The following is a 20,036-nucleotide window of genomic DNA, read 5'->3' on the forward strand; positions in this document are numbered from 1 at the left end:
TTTAAAGCATAATAACCATTTGAACTCTACATAATCACTACATAAATCAGGAAAAAAATTATGTAGTTGGTCACGTGAACATAAACCATATGTTTCAAAGCACGGGAAATATATTTATTATCTTATAGGTTTAAAATCGAATTCCAGCAACAAAAAAAAGACTTACACAATCAGTCAAAACAGATACGGAGTCGGTAGTCAAAAGGTATATTAAAACATGATTTTGATTTAATCAACATACGGTTTAGGGACTAAGATCCCCATAAGAAACCAGACCCCTTTGACCCACAGGTGAATTTGACCTGGACCTACTTGGGGACGCAGCCATCACTTTCTTGACCATGCGTTGACCACCTTGTGAGCTAGACCGTGAGCTTGATCTTGATCTTGACCTTGACCTAGACCGGGTTCGTGCCATAGACTTAGAATGCTCATGTGGAGACCTAGAAGGTGATCTCGAGGTTGATCTTCTTCTGGAAGATGCCACCCTTGGTCCAAGACGGGATTTCAATTTGTCGCTTATATTTGGTCGCCTTTCTGCAGGACTCGAGCTGCGAGCTGGACTTCGGCTTCGATTCCCGTTTCTGTTGCGAGTGATGCTCCTACTACGACTCCTCCTGTATCTACAAAACAACATATTTGGTATATTAAGTGAGACATGATTCCCTTGGTTTTCCAATTTATTGCTTTGTGTTTGCATATTACTTGATAATAATGCATATAATCAGTTGTGAACTCAATATTTAATAATCATCTTTTGTGATAAACACTACGGGCATTGGTATTTTCCACGACACAAAAGTGGAAACCAATTTTGTGAATACGGGAATTGGTAGCATGACAAGTACCATTTTACAACCAGTTCAATCCTGAACCAGCCGTGAACATGACTTCAACTATGGGCTAGTAATTCAAACATAACTTCTTAGAAAAACTAAATGGTTTCATTGAAGTAAAATAATAAGGAAAATCTGGTTTGGACAGAACCGCACTAATGTGAACACAGAACCGTTTTGCCTACAACTGGACCAGGTGCAGGTTCCAGTTTGGTTCGCCAATTTCACTGTTTTGTCCCAAATTTTGCGAACTCCCAAATTTTGCATAGTCCTAATTCCTACTCTTCTGCATTTTTTTGCTTATTAAAGAAGTAAAAGCTAGGAAGGCTAGAAAACAAAGCGTAAGATAAGAGTTGTATGCAGTAGCAAAAACGCCATTTTGAAGAGCAACTCTAAACTAAAAAACTGAATATATATGCAATAGCAAAAGTGCCAAAATAAATAAAATCTCAATTTATTATAGAAATGGCAGAGTGTGAAAGAGTACCTGGGAGGACTCCTGCCTCTTGGTGGACTTCTGTTTCGTCGTGGTGGGGAGCGCTCAGAATATCTTCTATAGTTGGGATACCTGCTAAAAGTCGAGTAATAAACTGGTCATTATTAGCAAGAAATTACAAAAAAGAAATGTGCAGAAGAAAGAGATGATTCTTAAAGGCATGGTCTAGACTCTAGAGGCGAAGGCATCTCCACCCCATTTACTTGGAAATGTTGCCTTTGGGGTTAAATTATATATTCCTGACAAATCAAATAATCTAACAAACTTAGCTACAAGGAAAACGCATTAGGAGTCATCCCAGGTCTACTTGTAAATTGTAATGCTCACCACATCCTGATCATTTTATTTTAACTGAATGGAATATTATTTTATAAGAAAACAATAACATGGTTTTTGTAATTAAAAACATATCAACAATAATATATATAACAAATGTGTGTCAATCCAAACCAAATCCGCTTTTTGCCGAGCCCATTTAGACCCATTACCCAATAGGTCCACTTTGCTACCTCTAGTATGTATCATTCTGTCATGCCACATTATGTAATTAAATGTCTTGTCAATAAACATGAACAAGATCAATACGAACATATATTCTTCAAAACATTAGGTAAGTAATAGATCATTGGTCATTACCTATTATTATTGTTCCTTCCCTGAGCATAGCCAGACTGATAAAACCTGCGAGGTGACTGCTCTGGGCTTGGGGTACGATATCTCCGAGCAAAAGAATATTCCTTGGTGAAGCCTCGTCCTTTTCTAACTCGTTTTGGAGTGCCATTTGGTGATCGGCTTCTTGACACACTCTTCTCGACCACAGATGGTTGAGACCCTTTTCGTACGGGACTCCTTGACGCACTCACCTTATCTTCGCCAGACTTCCTAGACAAGGATCTATCATTGGAAACACTTGGGCTCCTTGTAACCCTCTTTGAGATTGGGCTTGCACTTCTTTTAGACACTCTCCTTGCAGGACTTCTGCCACTCCTGATCAAAAATATCAGCATAAGAAGATCGAGGGTGGTAATTTTGATGATATCTCACACAGTTCAACGCGACGAAAGGGTAAAACTCTCCTGATATGTATATTAAGGCATACCTTACATCATTTAATTAGACTAGCACTACCCGCACAAATACGGTGGGACTTGATACTTCATGGTCGAAAATAGATTGGTGGTGGTTGTGACTCATTTTAATTCGTTAATCGTTCTATTTAAAGGATTAACATTATAAATGCTTGTTTAAGATGAATTACATCATTGAAAGTATTAATAGTTGTGTGAAATAGAGAGTTGTGATTAAAGATAATAGGGTTTAAAAGATGAGTGGTTAAAATTATAATCTACGGGGTGTTTGAAGATTAGTGGTGTGATTGATTAAGGAATATACATTACATAAATACAAAAAAAAAATAAAAATTGGAGTGTAGTTGGTTGAATGTATTACAAAAGAAACAGTATAAAAGTGTAGATATAGATATTATGATTTTAGATTATAAATTTGATAAAATGAAACTCTTTTGTAACTTCAATGCAGTAATTATATATTTAAAATGAAGAATAATTTGTAGTTTTCAACTTTTCAAGGCAACCCAACCCTACCTACTTCGCCCGATTCAAACAGGACTTGGGTCGAACTGTTACCTAGCCCACTCACATTGACACCTCTAGTAAAATACAATATAAAGCCCAACATCTATATGCGAGTAACAAGGGGATCAAATTGCAACTTAAATCATCAGCATACCTGGATTTGCTTGAACCATCTGAATGTTGACGTTCTTGATGGCTAGAAGGCTTATCAAATTTAGTTTCCTTAGCAAGCCCATTTTTCTGAAGTTCGCCATTCTTCAGGATAAGCTCTTGTTCTTCATTTGATGAGGTTCGCACATTTTTCTTTGAATCAAGATCTTTTTGCAGCTTTTCTTCAGGTTCTTTTAGTGACAAATTTGGTGAAGTTTCCCTGACTGCATAAGCAGCACCAAAATATCAGTTATGATTGATAAATGATAACAAGGTTTTCAAGCATCCCTATTGAATGTTGGATTAGAAGTTTACAGCTTTGCTCATTACAATAAAACCAGATAGATAAAAAATGAAAAACTGGATACCTGAACTACGTGGAGGTCTATTATTCACCTTTGCAACACGGCGATTTGCTTTACCATCATCAGAGCTGCTACTCCCACTTTTTGATTCACTTGAGCTATCTGAGCTGCTAAGTAAGTCAGTTTTTCCATAAATTAGATAGATGACAGTTTTAAATGTGTGCTATGAAGGTGCTTATATAATCCCGAATAATCTGAAACATATTATCGATTGTAATAAAACGAATTGCAGAAGATAATGAGAATCCTGATTTATTACACATTAAATATAAAAAGACCGAAAATGATATGTTGTTAAGAAGGCAATACTTCTTGTGAGTAGAAGTCGCAAATTAGGTTAAAATAGGAGTTTCATTAAATAATCTTATTTTACTCTTTGATAATCAGACTGTTGCAGCTAGTATGAAACCAACAACTGAGACTGATTATTTGACCCAAAACGATCAGAAGCATAATCAGTTTATACAAACACTAATGACCTACTAAACGTATAATTATCGGAAAAAATGTGCAAAAAATAATACTTATATCACAAGTCAAATACAAACACCCTCTACTAGTGTGTGAGAAACAATATGACAGCGTATTTGAAATAGGACCTCAAGTAAGTTGTATATCAAAACAAACCTTTTCGATGTACGGTTTGATCTTTTGGAGACCGGCACTCTCTTTAATTTCTTTGCTTTTCTCAGTTTGGTCCTACGCTGTTTGCCATCTCTCTTTGTTGACCTCTTCTTCCGACGCCTCCCATCGCTAGATGAACTCGAAGAATCAGACACAGAATCAGAATCACTCTCTGAAGAATAAGACTCCGAATCTGAACCAGAGCTGGATGATTCCGAAGATGAGTACTTCCTTCGTTTCTTCCTTTTATCTCTGAGAGTTGATCCACGTCGTTTTTTTGCCCGCCCATCAGAACTATCATCAGAAGAAATAGCTTTCTTCCCAGACTTTTTCTTGTTACCTAACAAAAGGTAAAATGGAAGAGGATGCAGAATGAGTGGGCTGGGCAGTTGGTTGTATATTCTAAATCAAGTTAAAACGCGTTGTGTCGACCCCTAAAGTCTAAGCTCTTAACATGTGAGATAGAATTACAAAAATTAATATTACAGCAAAAACTGTTTGATATTTTTTTTAAATAGACTGGTTTATTAAGTGTACAAATTAAAAGAGAAAATCATATTTTGGGCAACTTTCAACATATAAGACATGTATGGGCCAGTTTGACCCATTTCCTCTTTCGCTACCTTTTTATTCACCCATTTGATATAAGTATACAATATAACCCATATCAAACCCCGTCATAAGTAAATGGGTAAAGATGGCCACCTTAATGCTTCACATATGAAATACAATATAACCCACAATACCAATACCTTTCTCAGACTTCAGAGCACTATCCTTTTTATCTTCAGAAACTTCACCACAATCTACAATTTTTACCAAACCATCAGGTTTTCCATCTGATGTTCCCAACTGCTCAATCTTCTTAATAGTCTCCATTCCCTTTGTTACCTTGCCAAAAACAACATGTTTCCTGCCATGTAACCAGATGAACAAGTATTAATGGCAATGCTTCCTTCAAACTCATCTAGCTTTGGGTTCTCTAAGCAGATGGCATTTTATTTAACATGTCCAAAGATTTAATAAGGCAAACAAACAATACCAGCAAGAAGAGCAAGCAAGATGAGTCGATTAAGTTATGCATCAAAACAGTCGAGGTTAAATAGGTTGCTCAGAACTAACAAGTTAATAGTGATTACAAATTCAATATAATTACAGAACAAGCTAAATTTACAAATGAGCTAATTTAAAAGGCCCCTTGCATTAATTATAGGCTGTTGGCGACTTTCGAACCGTTTGACTCATTCATCTGTATATGATCGAAATTGCCACCACAGTCGCCAGTCATAGATACATTGCATTGTTATAACTTACGACTTACCCATCAAGATGGGGTTGACGCTTGAAGAGTATAAAGAACTGAGATCCATTTGTATTGGGGCCGCCATTTGCCATAGAGAGCATACCAGCCGCACTATGATCCAGCTTGAAATTCTCATCTACAAGGAGAGCAGATAGTATTAGTACAATTGCATTGACAATATTGCTAATTAATGGTTCATAAATCTACTTTCGGACTGTACCTGCAAACTTTCCTCCATAGATGCTTTCCCCACCAGTGCCTGCAAACCATCAAAAGGTCACGCCTTACAAATCTGGGCACGCAGATGGAAGTTAAAAAGAGCTTCTCCACTCTACCAAGCACAAGATTTAGAGAAAATGCATACCATTTTGTTTTGAGAAGTCGCCACCCTACAGAGACAATAAGAATATAGTTATTTAAAAGATAAAGATATGCTTAGATCTATAAGAAACAATGTGTGTGCAACTGAGCATATAGAAAGACCACATATGAAAAATGCAAAACTTGTAAGATCCGTCATACTTTAAAAAATGCAAATCTCAAATTCTCCAGGTACATCATAAACGTTTTGTTACAATGTTACATGCATCCATGAAATCATGAAACTGTCTTGCTATTAGCTTACAAGCAAAAAACCTACACAGCTTAAGGTTTGCACTAATTTGTATACTCTATCGTTCTCAACAGAGTAATAATTGAATTTGATTCACGTATATGTGCTTCCCTAACCAAAAAGGCAATACAAGCATAATAACCTATAAATCATAATCCTACAACGAGTCTTTCTTATGCGTACACACATCAAAATGAGTAAGAAAAAAGATACTGTATAAACTAAAAATCAAAACTGAAGGCAACAAGTAACAAGATGGAAAGAGATAAAGTGCCCAATCTAGACCTAAATAATCATTTTTGCCTACAGGCTACAGCATATCTACAATTTGGCCTAAAATCATAACAAAGACAGTATAGTATAATTACAAAGCTATTTATTGCAAGTCAAAGGATAGTTGCTCGGTTATGGCTGATCTGTTTGCTTCTTTACCCAAATGATAATCTGCCAATCACACAAACTATTGATGATCATGCTATTCATATAAAGATAATTTGATCAAGAAGGAGCATACTTTTTTTAAGACATAACTTGGCTATTATTTCTGCTTAACTTTTAATAAGCAGCTATATATCTATAAGAATTGTTGCTAGTAGTCCTACAATACGATTGTGCAGTCAAAGTAAACTTTTAGTTACACCAATTACCAGATACTTTACGTGCATAGCTAACCAAGATAACAAAAGACACATACTTGAGCCATAAAGCCTTTAATAATACGATGGAATACAATCCCCTTGTAGTGCATCGGCTTTCCAGTAGTGCTTCCAATGCCTTTTTCCCCTACACAATAAATTAACATAACTTTCATGTAAATGCATATCATTCCAATATCTTAAAATCATTAATCCCCAAAGTCACGTACCCGTGCAAAGTGCTCGGAAATTCTCAGCCGTTCTAGGCACAACATCGGCAAAAAGCTGCAAATTTTAGGTCATTACCTTCCATTAGCATCTTAAAACGATAACATAGACATACACGCCCTACTACTATATAAAGCATTTAACTTTTCTGCCGCCTGCCGAATTTAAGACAATGGTATCATCTCTTGATCTAAATTCAAGTATCACTAGTCTTGGTTGAAAACGAAAACACAAACAAAACTTATTCTTGAACGAAAACGAACGAACGAAATACGCACCTCAATTACGATTCTTTCGGCAGGACTTCCGTCTATCGACAAGTCCATAAAAACTAAAGGGTTTTTCTTCTTACTCATCTTTTCTCACAATGCAGATCCTAATACAGCAAATAATTGCCATTAGTATATAGCTTCAATTATCAAGATTAAAACTTTCTAAATTTCAAGATAATTAGTAAAAACATATATATATTTAAGAAAAACTTATAGTTCAAGAAATACACAAAACCCTAAACCTTGCATAAAAATATATATACTATAGCAAATTACAGATATCTATATCTTTATATACGTATACATACATAAATATATATATATATGATATAACATGAATTGACAGAGGGAGGCAGAGATATGAAACTAACCGGCGTATGGCTGACGGCGGGTGTTTAGTGAGAGAGATTCGTGGAGGTTCCTTTTCTTATGTTTTCGATTGAGTTTCCCTTTTATTTTATTAAATGGAAAAAAAAAAAAAAAAGAAGGTTTTGTTTTCGTTAGACACTTCGACTTAAAATGACATGACCAAGAGTTCGATAAGATGTTTTCACATAAATATAGGGGTTGGCATTGCCCTCGGCTTGAAGTTGTGGTTTGGCCCAAGCCTTGCGAGGTGGCCGAGCTTACGACTTAAGGTGGTATCGACAATCACAAACAATTCTTAAACTACAATATTTTTTGATGAAATATACACTAAAATGATTATGACAGACAAATATAATCTAGACATAATTTCTAAAATGATATGCTTTTTATAATCGACAATTTATTGAAATGAAAGGAAAAGAATTTGCTTTTGGAAGATGAATTATTTTTTTAATCCATGATAACGTCATTATTTGCGTGTTTTGTTTTGTCTTCCTTCCACCTAGAGATCTTTGTATGTACAATCATTTGAGCGTTGTTGATTATCGTTAAATTCACTTTTTATATTTATGATCGAATATCTTTAATTGTTTATTTTTTATGAATGGTAGAAGCAGGGGGCGACGACGATCATTGGTATATGTAATTGATGTAAAATAAGTAGTGTAGATCTCTTATAAAATAAATGATACATGGTGTAGATTATAGTAATAATAATACTCATATTCTTTACACACAAGTTATTGCATCTGTTTTTGTAAGAACCCAAACCTTTTTATAGAAATCGATTAAAAAAATTTTTTTTTTTTTTTAAAACCCACTGCGGCGCAGGAAATATTCGGCAAATAAGGACCATAAGCTCACTGTGGCGCAGTGAGGCAAAACACACCCACTGCAGCGCAGTGGTTTTACTCGGTAGCAATTAACCAAAAGCCCACTGCGGCGCAGTGAGCTAGGACAGGCTCCCACTGCGACGCAGTGGGGCTACCTGCAGCAAACTGCTGGTTCGAAATCAGGTTTCCTGCACTTGACTCAATTTGTTAAAATCCGAAACACCAATCCAACTTTAACATTTCCAAATTCTAAAACATGACCTTTAAAACACATAAATCACCAATACATTGAAATCCTTCCTTTGTACATGACTTTTGACTACAAAATTCCACAAGCGGGATGATAACCCTACTTGGGTAATCGTCAAGTTAGTTACAAATTCTACCATTACTAGCGTTTCAAACACAACCACAACTTTTAGAAGTTCATCCAAAAAAAGATTTGACCAAAGAGCATGTATCAAAAGCCAATGGGTACCAAAGGGATCATCTACCCAAATTATCCAAAATGCCAACCTTCCAAATGGCAAGAGCTTCCAATTCTAACTTCACTCGATCGCGTCTTTACCCTTGATACTACCAACTCCTATAAGAGAGTTAAACAACTAAAACATAAGCAACGCTTAGTGAATGCATACACATATAATCATAATCATGTCATTCCAACTTTGTGCATCAAACACCATATAAGCCTAGCAAGCTAGCCTTTTTATACAATTCAAACAACATACATTCATTTTCAACATGGCCATGGACAATTTGGCTAGTAGGAATTTACCCACCTACTAGCTCTTACGAACATTCTGGACTAGTAGGAATTTACCCACCTACTAGTTCTAACAAACAACTATCAAATGGGTCATAGGAATTTACCCACCTATGACCTCTAGTAACAAGAACATGATTATATGCATATACACTCTCCTCAAATTTGGCTACTTGACACAATAGGGCTACAAGTTCAACAATTTATTCTTCAACACCTATACAAGAATAATCACATATCATCTATGAGTTCCATGACTCAACTACTTTCAAACATCTAGTTGCATTCAACAACTCTAAGATTATGGTGTTTGGCCACTAAACACTTTTCCAACAACTCTAAATTTTTCATGATAGAACTTTATTTCATGATTTCTAGCCAAATATCACCAAATATGAATTTCTTATTATGGGGGATTTTCCATTATCACCAACTCTTTAAACCAAACTAACAAATTCCCAATTCAAAATATTAGGGTTCTTCTTGGAAATTTAAATTAACAAAAACCCCCAAATTCTAAGGTTAAGAACCCTAAACTTCAATAATAAATAAAACTAGGATTATGAAATCAATACCTCAAGAATGAGAGACTAAGAATTAGGGTTTTCAAATTGAAATTCTTCCCCTTTTTCTTCCTTAATATTTCGGTCACCACCACCCCCCCCAAGAAAACCCCAAACTTCAATTTCTAATTCAATTGGAGATGATTATTGTTATTGTTTCAGGATTATAATTCTTTACTTGTAGTTTTGAAGTTTCAATTGCATGGATTTGAAGGATTTTGAGAAGAGAGAGTAGTTAGAAGAGAAAAGAGTTTGAGTGGGAAAACAAGAATCATCAACATAGTGGCTGGCTTTTCTCCCTGCTAGCTACGTCCCATTTTGTATTTTGTGGGTAAAATACCCGCTAGCCACTAAAGTTCCAACTAAATTAACCCCTTAACTCAAAACAAAATACTAGGAAATTAATTTAATGTCAAAACTACGAAAAGGGTTAATTTTCTATTACCTTAAAATACGGGGATGTTACAGTTTTCTTTAAAACATAACTCGTTTACAGTTTTCACTTAACTTTTAAAATATATTTACACACACATATATATAGGGATATTTACTTAAATAAACAAAAAGAAACCCCTATTTTATGAATTACACACTTTTTGAAACTAACCAATTTGAACATTATATCCGTGACTTTTTGGTAATTAATCCACGGACTCCCTCATCCAGTAAGAATCTAACAACTGGCATATTCCTTCCCCACCTACATGTGGCCCTGACGTTTTTTTTTTCCTTCTTTTCTCTTCGCCTAGAACACACAGTTGTATCTCCTACAAAAATTTGCATTTAACTTTTCTTATCTTCTTTCACCAGACAAGCATTCCTTCAATATGTTAAACAACACAATCAGCTCCACCATGAGCAATGCAAAATGTCTTGTGAAGGTTTAGATGACAAACATTGGCACCAATCCAGCCATGACTCATCATACCAATCTACTAATGAAAATACAAGTAATTTATGTCCAATGCAAGAATCAAAATCATTCGTATCATAGGTTGCTATGAAAGAAAAAGAAAATTAATAGAATTGTTAAAAAAAAACTAATTATAAAATAAGTCAAAGAAAAAGAGGAAAAACCAATCACCTTATGCATTGGTACTAGTTGATGATATCGTATTTTTTGAAAGGATAGGGAGAAGTCATATCAAACTGTCTAAAAATTAATTGTATGGTAATTTGTAACCATAGAAAACCCAACATATATTTCATTAGAAGATGTTACTGTGAAGACGAACAAGGTGGAAATCTTTCCCAACGCGAATCAGAGAGTGTAGAACCTTGATTCTAGATTGATTTGATTGAAGGGAGAATGGTTGGATTTGTGTTGTTATCATCTTAATTTGTTTAATGGATCCCTTTTTTAATTTAGGTTTTGGAGGAAGATTGATCGGAGGAACAGGGGAGGAGAGAAGATGGGGTATTGGGCTATTGGGTGGAGTAGAAAGGAGTCCGTGTGGTTAATACCGTTAATACCGAAAACTCACGGGTATATTGTTCAAATTAGTAAGTTTTAAAAAGTGTGTGTATTTCATAAAATAAGGGCTTTTTTTTTGTTTATTTTGGTAAATATCCCATATATATATATATATATATAGACCGTTGGCTTGTAGTTTATACAATATTCCTTTATGAATGTGCAAATGAGGGATGCACCATTACTTACACCGATGACCAAGTATTTTACGTAGCTAATCAGGATAACAATATACACATGTCGGAGCTAAGAAGACCTTTAACTACGATAGAACATAAATTCCTTGGTATTGGCTTTCTACTTGTGAGTCAAACATTAATTCACGAGCCAACAACAAGCAAAATATAAAAACGACATGAACACACGGGTGAGATATTTTGTTAAGAACCATGTAAAATACTAGCGAGTTTAATTAATAATAAAAAAGTTACGGGTTCAAGTTTTAATTGTAACATATAATTGGTGTATGTTCTTTTATATTGGCAACAGGGATTTCTTTAACATATCGTGGATTTCCTTTTGTTGGTGCGGAGATGATCAAGTGGACCAATGGTCCGCCGTCAGTGTTCCGAAATGTCTTTTCAACAAGAACATGAGCTTTTGTCTCGAAAGCTGTGAACCCTACACAAACGTATAAATCTGACGCTAAGCATAGCCTCGTACAAAAGAAGCCTAGACTTGGGGATTAACTTCAATGAAAGTTTGGAATGTTTCTTTCCATAAAATGACGCTTACTTTTGACCCTAGATATTCATAAGATTTGACCAAGATAAAGTGTTTAATTGTACTTTAAAGTTTTACAATCAATAATACAATAAGTTGTACTTTACTAGTTTACTTATCAATTACCAATGGTTGTAGCTTCATCGTGGTACCATGAAGACTATTTCAATGGCATTGGGGGTCTTGGTAAAACACACACATCAATGTATCATGTCACATTTGCCCATATTATTATTGGAAAATGATTCGTACCGCAGACTTTACCTAAGCTTAGGTACTGTCACATTAAAAAAAGTTATAAATTAAACCTTTGAATTTGATAAACATACATAGCTCCCTGAATTTTACATAACCTCCCCATGAATTTTACACAATTCCCCCTGCTTTACTTAAGATAGCTACTGCATGTTTTACCAAACATTTCTCCTATTATTATTATTATTATTATTATTATAGTTGATACTTGATACATTATAATACAAAACGTTGAATACTCCACTCTTTTTTTCTGTTGTTGATTTGTCCATAAAATAATTTAAAATAATACAAATGTCGTTAACAAACTATCATATTATTTTTCTTACCACTTCCACATTTGACTATGCTAATGACTTTTGAGTTTTTGACTTGCATTTGTGGAATGGGAGATTCTGAGTGACTGTTGTGATGTTTGATTGAGATAGAAAATATAGTATTTTATTTTATGAGAAGTTGATTCCAAATCTTTAATACGAGTAATAGGTAAAGATGAAATTGAAAATAAAATAAAAATTAAGGAACATTCTTTTGCTCGATAAAACACTAGTGAGTTTAATGACCAATGAAAAGTTATGGGCTCAAGTTTTATATGTAATAAATCATTGGGGTTTTTATTTGATATGGCTAAGTTTATTAATGAGCACATAAAAAGATTTAACATTAAAGATGCTTTAAGGTTAGCATCGTGAAAGAGAAATGATCGTTAGCTTGATATATTTGAAATAGACATTTATATTTTGAAAAATCTCTCTAGCGCAGACCCAGTTAAGATAACGTATGTTAAACCTCTCGCTGTCAAATTGCGACACGAAGTTTCCAACAAAATTCACCTTTCAAAAAAACTTGATATTGTATATAAGCTTATGGTTACTAATATATGCGATCATTCAACTATGTAACACATTTATACATCGTATATCCATAACATCCATATAACAAAAATAAAAAAATATGCATATAACGAATGTATCGATTTGGTCCAATTTGACTAGGCAACTTCACTCTTTACTACTTAATTAATATTAATCAATATACAAATATAAATTTATACCAATTTTAAAGGGCTATTTAGATTTCCTAAATCTCCCGAAAGTCAAGATCGTCCCAAAAGCAGAAAGTTTAAGGTATTGATAAGAGAAATTTACAAGTCAACTATTATAATTTCAAAGAAACGACTTCGTTTGCCTTTTAATTTATTGAACGAAGAATTGTCTTTTGGACATTTATGAGGTTTACCCATTTTCTACGTTATTTTTTCTTATTTATACAAAATGGAAATGTCATATGCCACAACGTAAAAACCTCATCTTTTCTCTATATATTCAAGGTTTCACTTTAGAACAAAGTTATATGCACCCAAAGATGGCCGTAAAACTGTCAAATGATCAAATCAACGAGTTTCGTCAAGCATTTTCGATGATCGATAAGGATTCCGATGGTAATTTCCTATTTTGTTTAAACACAAACTATATTTATAAGTACATTATCACTCAAATAACATGGCAAATGTTATTAGTTTATTTATTATAAATCCATATGTTTGGATTATAAATGTGGCTTTATTTGATCATTGTATGTCATGTTGATGTTAACAGGATTAATTAGCACAGATGATCTGATAGGTGTGATTCAAACATTGAATGAAAACGCCACTAATGAAGAGGTCCAAGAAATGATGAACGAAGTTGATTCAAATGAAGAAGGCACAATCGATTTCCAGGATTTTCTCACTATCATGTCTAGAAGAGTGAAAGTAAGTCAACAATTTTAACTTTTCAAGATCTCAATTAATATTCAAATTATATTACAACACCAATTACAATACATAATCCCATCAAAAAAACGACGTACAAAGTAAGATATACATATAATCACACTCTCGATCTAACTGAAGGTAAAAAAAATTATTTTTGTGAAAGACATTCAGTAAAAGTATGTGACATAAGAAAAAACTAAAAAAACATGTAAGCAATCTTAAAAAAAAAAAATTCTAGATATTAGACAACATTAGAAAATTAATATAATTTCTTTAGGATTTAAAAGTTCCTGTCAAAATTTATATTTCCAGAAGGTGAATGATATGTGCCAAAAGTCTAGTTTTGTATCAATCATCAATCAACGGCATAACTAATATTAATGTTTAATAGGAAGACGTGAGCGACGAGCTTAAAGAAGCTTTCGAAGTTTTTGATAGGGATCAAGATGGTTACATTTCACCCGATGAGGTAATTTTCACTATTTATTTGTTTTCATTTGATCATTTCTACCAACTATGATTCTGTTATAGCATATTAGCATCCATAAAGTAACTATAATTGCGCTCACATACAAAAATGAAAAATGTATTGTAACTATGATTCTGTTTAGGGAAGTAATAATATTAGTACCTGATTAATTTATCACAACTATGCATTAACTGTTCGTACAGTGTATTGTAATACTTGTACAGTGCGGTAAATTAATCAAATATAGTGGTACAAATATGACTTTTTTTTTGTTCATATAGCCAATTATATATACATTAAAATAACAAATAATAATCATACAAACTCAATCGGTATTCTTATATAGTAGATATATACAGATAATATAATACAAACGAGTGCTTTTGGATTTTCTTTGTCATATAATAGTAAAATAGAAAATTCTAATTTTATTTCCATTGAATTTTATCAGAATCTTTAAAACAAAGGGGCCTAAAGGGTTCTCGTTGTGACTAGTGTATAACTAATTGATTATATGATGTGTAGTTAAGAAATGTGATGATAAACTTGGGTGAGCGATTAAAGGACGAAGAATTGGAGCAGATGATACGAGAAGCGGATCTTGATGGCGATGGCGTGATTAGCTATGAGGAGTTCGTTAGAGTTATGATGAATGCCTCATGAAGAAGCAAAAGATGGCAGTATGTCTCAACCAACAAAACCATGTTTGATGTATGGGTCAAACAAAAAGCTAATCAAGTTAATCTTTGCCAAAAAATTCGCAGCGAAATGTTTTTTGTTTCTTTCTTTCGTTTTATTGTTGTTAATTTTCGATATGCTGTTGTATTAATTTTATGATTAAGGTTAAAATACCTGTTTTTGTGGGATCATAAATAGTATCCCATTAGTTTCACATGAAATAAATAAATCAACATTATCAGGTTTTTTATATTATATGAAATTTTAAATTTCTTTTTAATGTGCATTAACGTGGAGTATTCTATCATTTCTATGAAGCTAAGTATGAAATGTATATCTATACTTTTATACTATACTAGATATCTTATTCGTACAATGTGCGGTAATTAAAAAAATTGTTTAATACATAGAAAAGGTTTTGTTTGGGAAAAAAAGTTACATATACATATATAGGTTCCCAATAACTGTTTAATGAATTATTCTATAAGTTTATTATTATGTAAATATTGATATGTAGTTCATGTTCAATTCCTATATTACTATTACTTTGAATTACATTATATTACATTTTATCACCAATATTTACATAAATTAAAAATGAAACATATCAATAATCCCTTATAAAACAAATCGGCCTTCCTATTTTAGGAAATTCAGTACTTTTTTCAATATCTCCAAACTACCTCTAAATAACCCTAACAAATATGTTTAAAATTGTCAATTTTTTCACCTAATTACTTTTTGCATCAAATCCTCAACTTATATTTAGAATGATAACCACGGTTAGATGCATCATCGTCGCATTTCATGAAAGTAACCTAAACAGCTTGTACTACCATTACGGCATCTCACGCGTTATAAACTGTTGCTGCTGCAACGCGCGGGCACTCTTCTAATAACTCATTAAGAATCACTATTATTTTGACTTAATTTATATTATATCTTATCATCAACATCAACATCAACATAAACTAACTATGAAACGTATCTTTAATCAAAATGTCAACAATATCATTAGTTATCACTATTATGTTGATAACCAAACATTGACAAATCTACAAAAGCTATACTATAAGAATTAAGAAAAGAAGATAATATAAGAGGCCTAAAAAAAACTTTTGGAGGGAAAATTTAAAATTCATTCAGAATGAAAAAAAAATAGATACCACAATAGTATATTTAATTTAATGTTTATTAAATGATGAAATAAGTCATGATGGTATGTATTTGCCAAAGAGATGACTTGTGCTTGAATACCTCGTCATGTTGTAAATCAAATAAATAATTAAATATTGTGTTATTATTTAGGAAAGATTTGAAATAAGATGACAAAATATGAAACTAAATTGTTTTGGCATATATATCGCAAAGACAATATAGATTGCCGAACTTAAAAATTATTTAAAGTTTTCATTGTAATATTTTCCTTAAATATAAATAAATAAGATAAATATAAATATAATCGAAAAAAGTAAGAGGATGCCACATAGATTATAATCCTATGTGGCAATTTTATAAAATAGGTTTTAGTTTTTAGACCCTCTAAAATCATTCAGATTCCTACTGTTTTAATAATTATATAAATTATAAAAAATATATATTTTATTTTTGAAAAGTGTTGAAATATTGTAATAATTTCACATAGCACTTTTTAAAATATTTTTATATACATTACCCTCTTAACATTAATAACTAAATTACATTATCAATTTTTTATCTTTTAAAATACCTTCATTAACCCTTTACATCAAAAACTTTTATACCAATTATCTACACCACTCGACGCTTCATCTACAACCAACAATCTCACCCACCACCACATCGTTGCTGCCATGACCACTGCCGTATTGGACGAATAATGTGCTAGTATATCATTTGTATCCTATCATTCTGCTCATGAATCGTAACTATATGAAGAGGATTATGATAAGGGTGGTGACAAACTGACAATGCCTCGTTACATGAAATCAAGGGCGGAGCTATAGGATTTTCATCTTGGGTCGTCAAACAGTTTTCTCAATAAAGTTCTAATAAATATAAACCGATAATGGAAAAAGTGGTCAAACAAATAAAGGTCATAACACGGTTGACTTTGAACTTAGATGTACACATAATGAGAAAAAAAGAAGCATTAAATGAATAGTGATCGTATGGTAGACTTTTTGTTGTTGTGGACTTGTCGACTATCTTGAAACGAGTTCCAAAATTCGTAAGTCAAATTGTGGTGTTATCTTCTTTTTATAGAGATCATCAAATTAACTAATAAATTAAAAATTTATTGACTAATAATATTACAAACTAATATCTAATATATATTGTTGGATTCAAGGATAAAAATCTCTACATCTTACAGCTTTTGCCCAATTTATGGGAGAATGGAGTACCTTTGTTTTTGTTGTTGTTGTTGTTGTATATTGCTACGCTAAAATTTGTTAGTGTTAACTAGCATGGTACCCGCGCAAATGCAGCGGCGGTGGCCACAATGCGATGGTAACGGGCGGCGGTGGTGACTGACGGTGGTGACGACGAGTGGTGTGGGCTATTATGTAAATCTAATTAATATAATGATTAGTATAGTTATTTTAAAGGTTTAAGGACTAATGATGTTTTTGTTTCATGGAAGGCAATTCTGACATTTTTCCCCCTGTAATTTTCAACAGAGGGTCTATTCTTTTTAATAAAGAGTATAGATATTTTCTTTATATATATATGGTGATTTGAAATTTAATTTATATTTGTATATTGGGCTGTGCTCTTGGACTTGATTAGGTCAGGTTATGTTCATGACATTAGAAAGGGCCTAGCGACCGATAGCCAGCTGATTGTTGGCCTATTGGCGCCTAATCTTATCTTCGTTGGGCCATACCCCATAGTTCAAAACTTCAAACTGAAGGGCGTAAAGGCTAAAGTTATACATACCTATATGGCTATATGGGCCTATATACATTTTTCATGACATAAATTATGACAACAAGGATTGCAACTTTGCGAGAATATTAAAAACAAAGGTTTGCATCATTCTATACAAACAGCATGTCATTTTTTCTCTTATTGGTATGAACAGAATACATTTTATAAGAATCTTCAACCATTAAATTTCTGTCAATGTTTGATGAAATTAAGATATAAACTTTAAAAAAATGCTAGCTTTTAGAAACGTGTAATACAATTGAAAGATGTAAAATCAATGCGTAAACCGTATGACCTTGTAAGATTCTTGAAAATACGAGTAACAAACATAGCAAAAAGTGGTAGTTAAATTTACTATATTTGTGTAAAGCGATGGTTCAAGAATAAGATCAAAGAATCATCTAAACACGTTTTCATTCAATTAATTATATATATTGTTACCAAATTTGTCTAGTTTATCGAAATTGGGTTAAGTATCTGGAAATGTAAGTAACTTTTACATTTTTTCTATTGTGTGAATGTAACTTTCATTTGGTTCATTGTATGTAACTAACCCGTTAAATTTGAACGATTAATGTAAAATTTTTACGTTGACCAATCAAAAACTTCTACGTGGCAGCTCATATAGTGTGCCACGTATACACTTTTACATTAATCGTTCAATTTAGCTAGTTAGTTACATACAATGAACCAAATGAAAATTACATTCACACAATATAAAAAGTGTAAAAGTTACATACACCCCTAAATACTAAACCCATCGAAATTTCTGTGCCTTTGATTACACATATGTTCTTTCGTCCCCACAGAAACCCGTTAAAACCTTTATAAAAGTAAAATTACGCGTTAAGATACACGAAAATGTTACAACATTTCTAGCCAATGCGTCTGAAGAACTTTAAGTGTCCAATAAGCAATTTCCTACTTTGAAGATGCTTTTAAAATTGCTTATCATAAATGGTTTTTTTTAAGCATCGATCTAAAGGTTATTGACTTATTGGTCGCTTTTTAAAAGCATTGTTCGATACTTTTATGTATGGTGGTATGGTCCATCGATATCTAGATTGTGTTGTTTGAAGAAAAAAGTTCAAACAGTATTATAAATTTTTAATTTTTATATAGTTTAGTTATAACAATAACATTTTACTCTTTTATATAGAATAAACTCGGAGTTTCTTGGTTTTAGTCTAAACCAATCATCCAATAATCGCTGTTGGTTTGTCTCTTTATTTATAATTTTGTCTATATTTTCGTTTGCCAACGTGATATTGTTTTTTCCAGTTGTAACTTTGTTTTCCCGCTAATACTGACCTGTAATGGTTATATAAATAAATTTTGTAAGTGTACTTTTGTAATGATTTGTATACTCAATGTTAGTATTTGTTTACGAAAAATATATAGCTTTAAACTTATATGGTTTTTATTATGGATAATGATAGATCAACCTAATTGGTATACCTAAAGATGTGCCTAATTGTAAGATGATGACATGTGAAAAAATCAGGGGGCAAGATTAGGAAAGAGAATTAATGAAATTCACATGTCAAATCCTTAAGGTTTTAAGCATTTCTTTAGGCATACCAATTAGGTTGATTAATCATTCTCCTTTTATTATACCTGATTTTTATTACCTCTATATGATATGATTTTAAGTGTATTTTTGTTGATATTAACATAACAACTTTACAAAAATATATAATAACATGTGGATTCCGATAAGTTTTTAAGACCCGACTAGTTTGTTAATTAAACCACTTTTAAAACATTGACTTTTGTTAATTAATATAGTAAATTATTTATCCCATTAGCAAAAAATCATCCAATATAACAGTATATCAAAGTATGATCCACACAAGTAATTAAATTAGGGGATTAGTTTCTTGGAATGTAAGAAACTTTGAAAGAATGTCTATAGTAAGAAATAACTAAAGTTGTGTGTATTGTATGTAAACAACTCGAAAACAATGTTTATTGTATGTAAGAATTTCGTTTCAACCAATTAAAATCTGACAAGTAGCACCTGTATATGGTTGCCACGTATGTTTTCTTACATACAATAAATATTTTTTCGAATTGCTTACATACAAAACACACAACTTTAGTTTTTTTCTACTATAGAC

General features: G+C 32.6%; 2 protein-coding genes and 1 long non-coding RNA gene across 7 annotated transcripts; 1 reads left to right on the forward strand and 2 right to left on the reverse strand.

Annotated features, from left to right (window-relative positions):
- Positions 1 to 90: 90 nt before the first annotated feature.
- Positions 91 to 7,598, reverse strand: LOC122607763 (peptidyl-prolyl cis-trans isomerase CYP18-4). Of its 5 annotated transcripts, none has more exons than XM_043780798.1 (14): positions 7,489 to 7,597; positions 7,124 to 7,221; positions 6,848 to 6,902; positions 6,677 to 6,765; positions 5,734 to 5,758; positions 5,590 to 5,628; positions 5,388 to 5,505; positions 4,819 to 4,979; positions 4,070 to 4,406; positions 3,446 to 3,549; positions 3,082 to 3,301; positions 1,969 to 2,319; positions 1,324 to 1,407; positions 91 to 623 (listed from the first exon to the last, which is right to left on the reverse strand). In XM_043780798.1, exons 2-14 carry the CDS (start codon positions 7,199 to 7,201, stop codon positions 245 to 247), a joined length of 2,040 nt encoding a protein of 679 aa, XP_043636733.1. In that variant the 5' UTR covers positions 7,202 to 7,221; positions 7,489 to 7,597; the 3' UTR covers positions 91 to 244. The 5 variants fall into 5 exon arrangements, with proteins under 5 accessions (XP_043636733.1, XP_043636730.1, XP_043636735.1 ...); XM_043780795.1 differs by having other exon boundaries at positions 4,813 to 4,979; XM_043780800.1 differs by having other exon boundaries at positions 1,324 to 1,404; positions 7,489 to 7,596.
- Positions 7,599 to 8,677: 1,079 nt separating this feature from the next.
- LOC122608440 lies at positions 8,678 to 11,183 on the reverse strand. The gene is made up of 2 exons (XR_006325221.1): positions 10,733 to 11,183; positions 8,678 to 8,905 (listed from the first exon to the last, which is right to left on the reverse strand). It is a non-coding gene; the product is annotated as an uncharacterized LOC122608440 (long non-coding RNA).
- A 2,222-nt stretch (positions 11,184 to 13,405) lies between these two features.
- Positions 13,406 to 15,261, forward strand: LOC122606801 (calmodulin-6-like). The gene is made up of 4 exons (XM_043779657.1): positions 13,406 to 13,541; positions 13,699 to 13,856; positions 14,251 to 14,328; positions 14,854 to 15,261. Exons 1-4 carry the CDS (start codon positions 13,454 to 13,456, stop codon positions 14,989 to 14,991), a joined length of 462 nt encoding a protein of 153 aa, XP_043635592.1. The 5' UTR covers positions 13,406 to 13,453; the 3' UTR covers positions 14,992 to 15,261.
- The last annotated feature ends 4,775 nt before the right edge of the window (positions 15,262 to 20,036 follow it).

Source organism: Erigeron canadensis, chromosome 7, assembly GCF_010389155.1.
Source record: "Erigeron canadensis isolate Cc75 chromosome 7, C_canadensis_v1, whole genome shotgun sequence".
Lineage (NCBI taxonomy): Eukaryota > Viridiplantae > Streptophyta > Magnoliopsida > Asterales > Asteraceae > Erigeron > Erigeron canadensis.

Coding starts and splice junctions, on each gene's coding strand:
- LOC122607763 (XM_043780795.1), bottom strand. CDS start 7,201: ATGAGTAAGAAGAAAAACCCTTTAGTTTTTATGGACTTGTCGATAGAC. Junction 4,980..5,387: donor CGTCAACCCCATCTTGATGG/GTAAGTCGTAAG, acceptor GTTACATGGCAG/GAAACATGTTGTTTTTGGCA. Junction 1,408..1,968: donor GGAAGGAACAATAATAATAG/GTAATGACCAAT, acceptor CTCGACTTTTAG/CAGGTATCCCAACTATAGAA.
- LOC122606801 (XM_043779657.1), top strand. CDS start 13,454: ATGCACCCAAAGATGGCCGTAAAACTGTCAAATGATCAAATCAACGAG. Junction 13,542..13,698: donor GATCGATAAGGATTCCGATG/GTAATTTCCTAT, acceptor TGATGTTAACAG/GATTAATTAGCACAGATGAT. Junction 14,329..14,853: donor GTTACATTTCACCCGATGAG/GTAATTTTCACT, acceptor TATGATGTGTAG/TTAAGAAATGTGATGATAAA.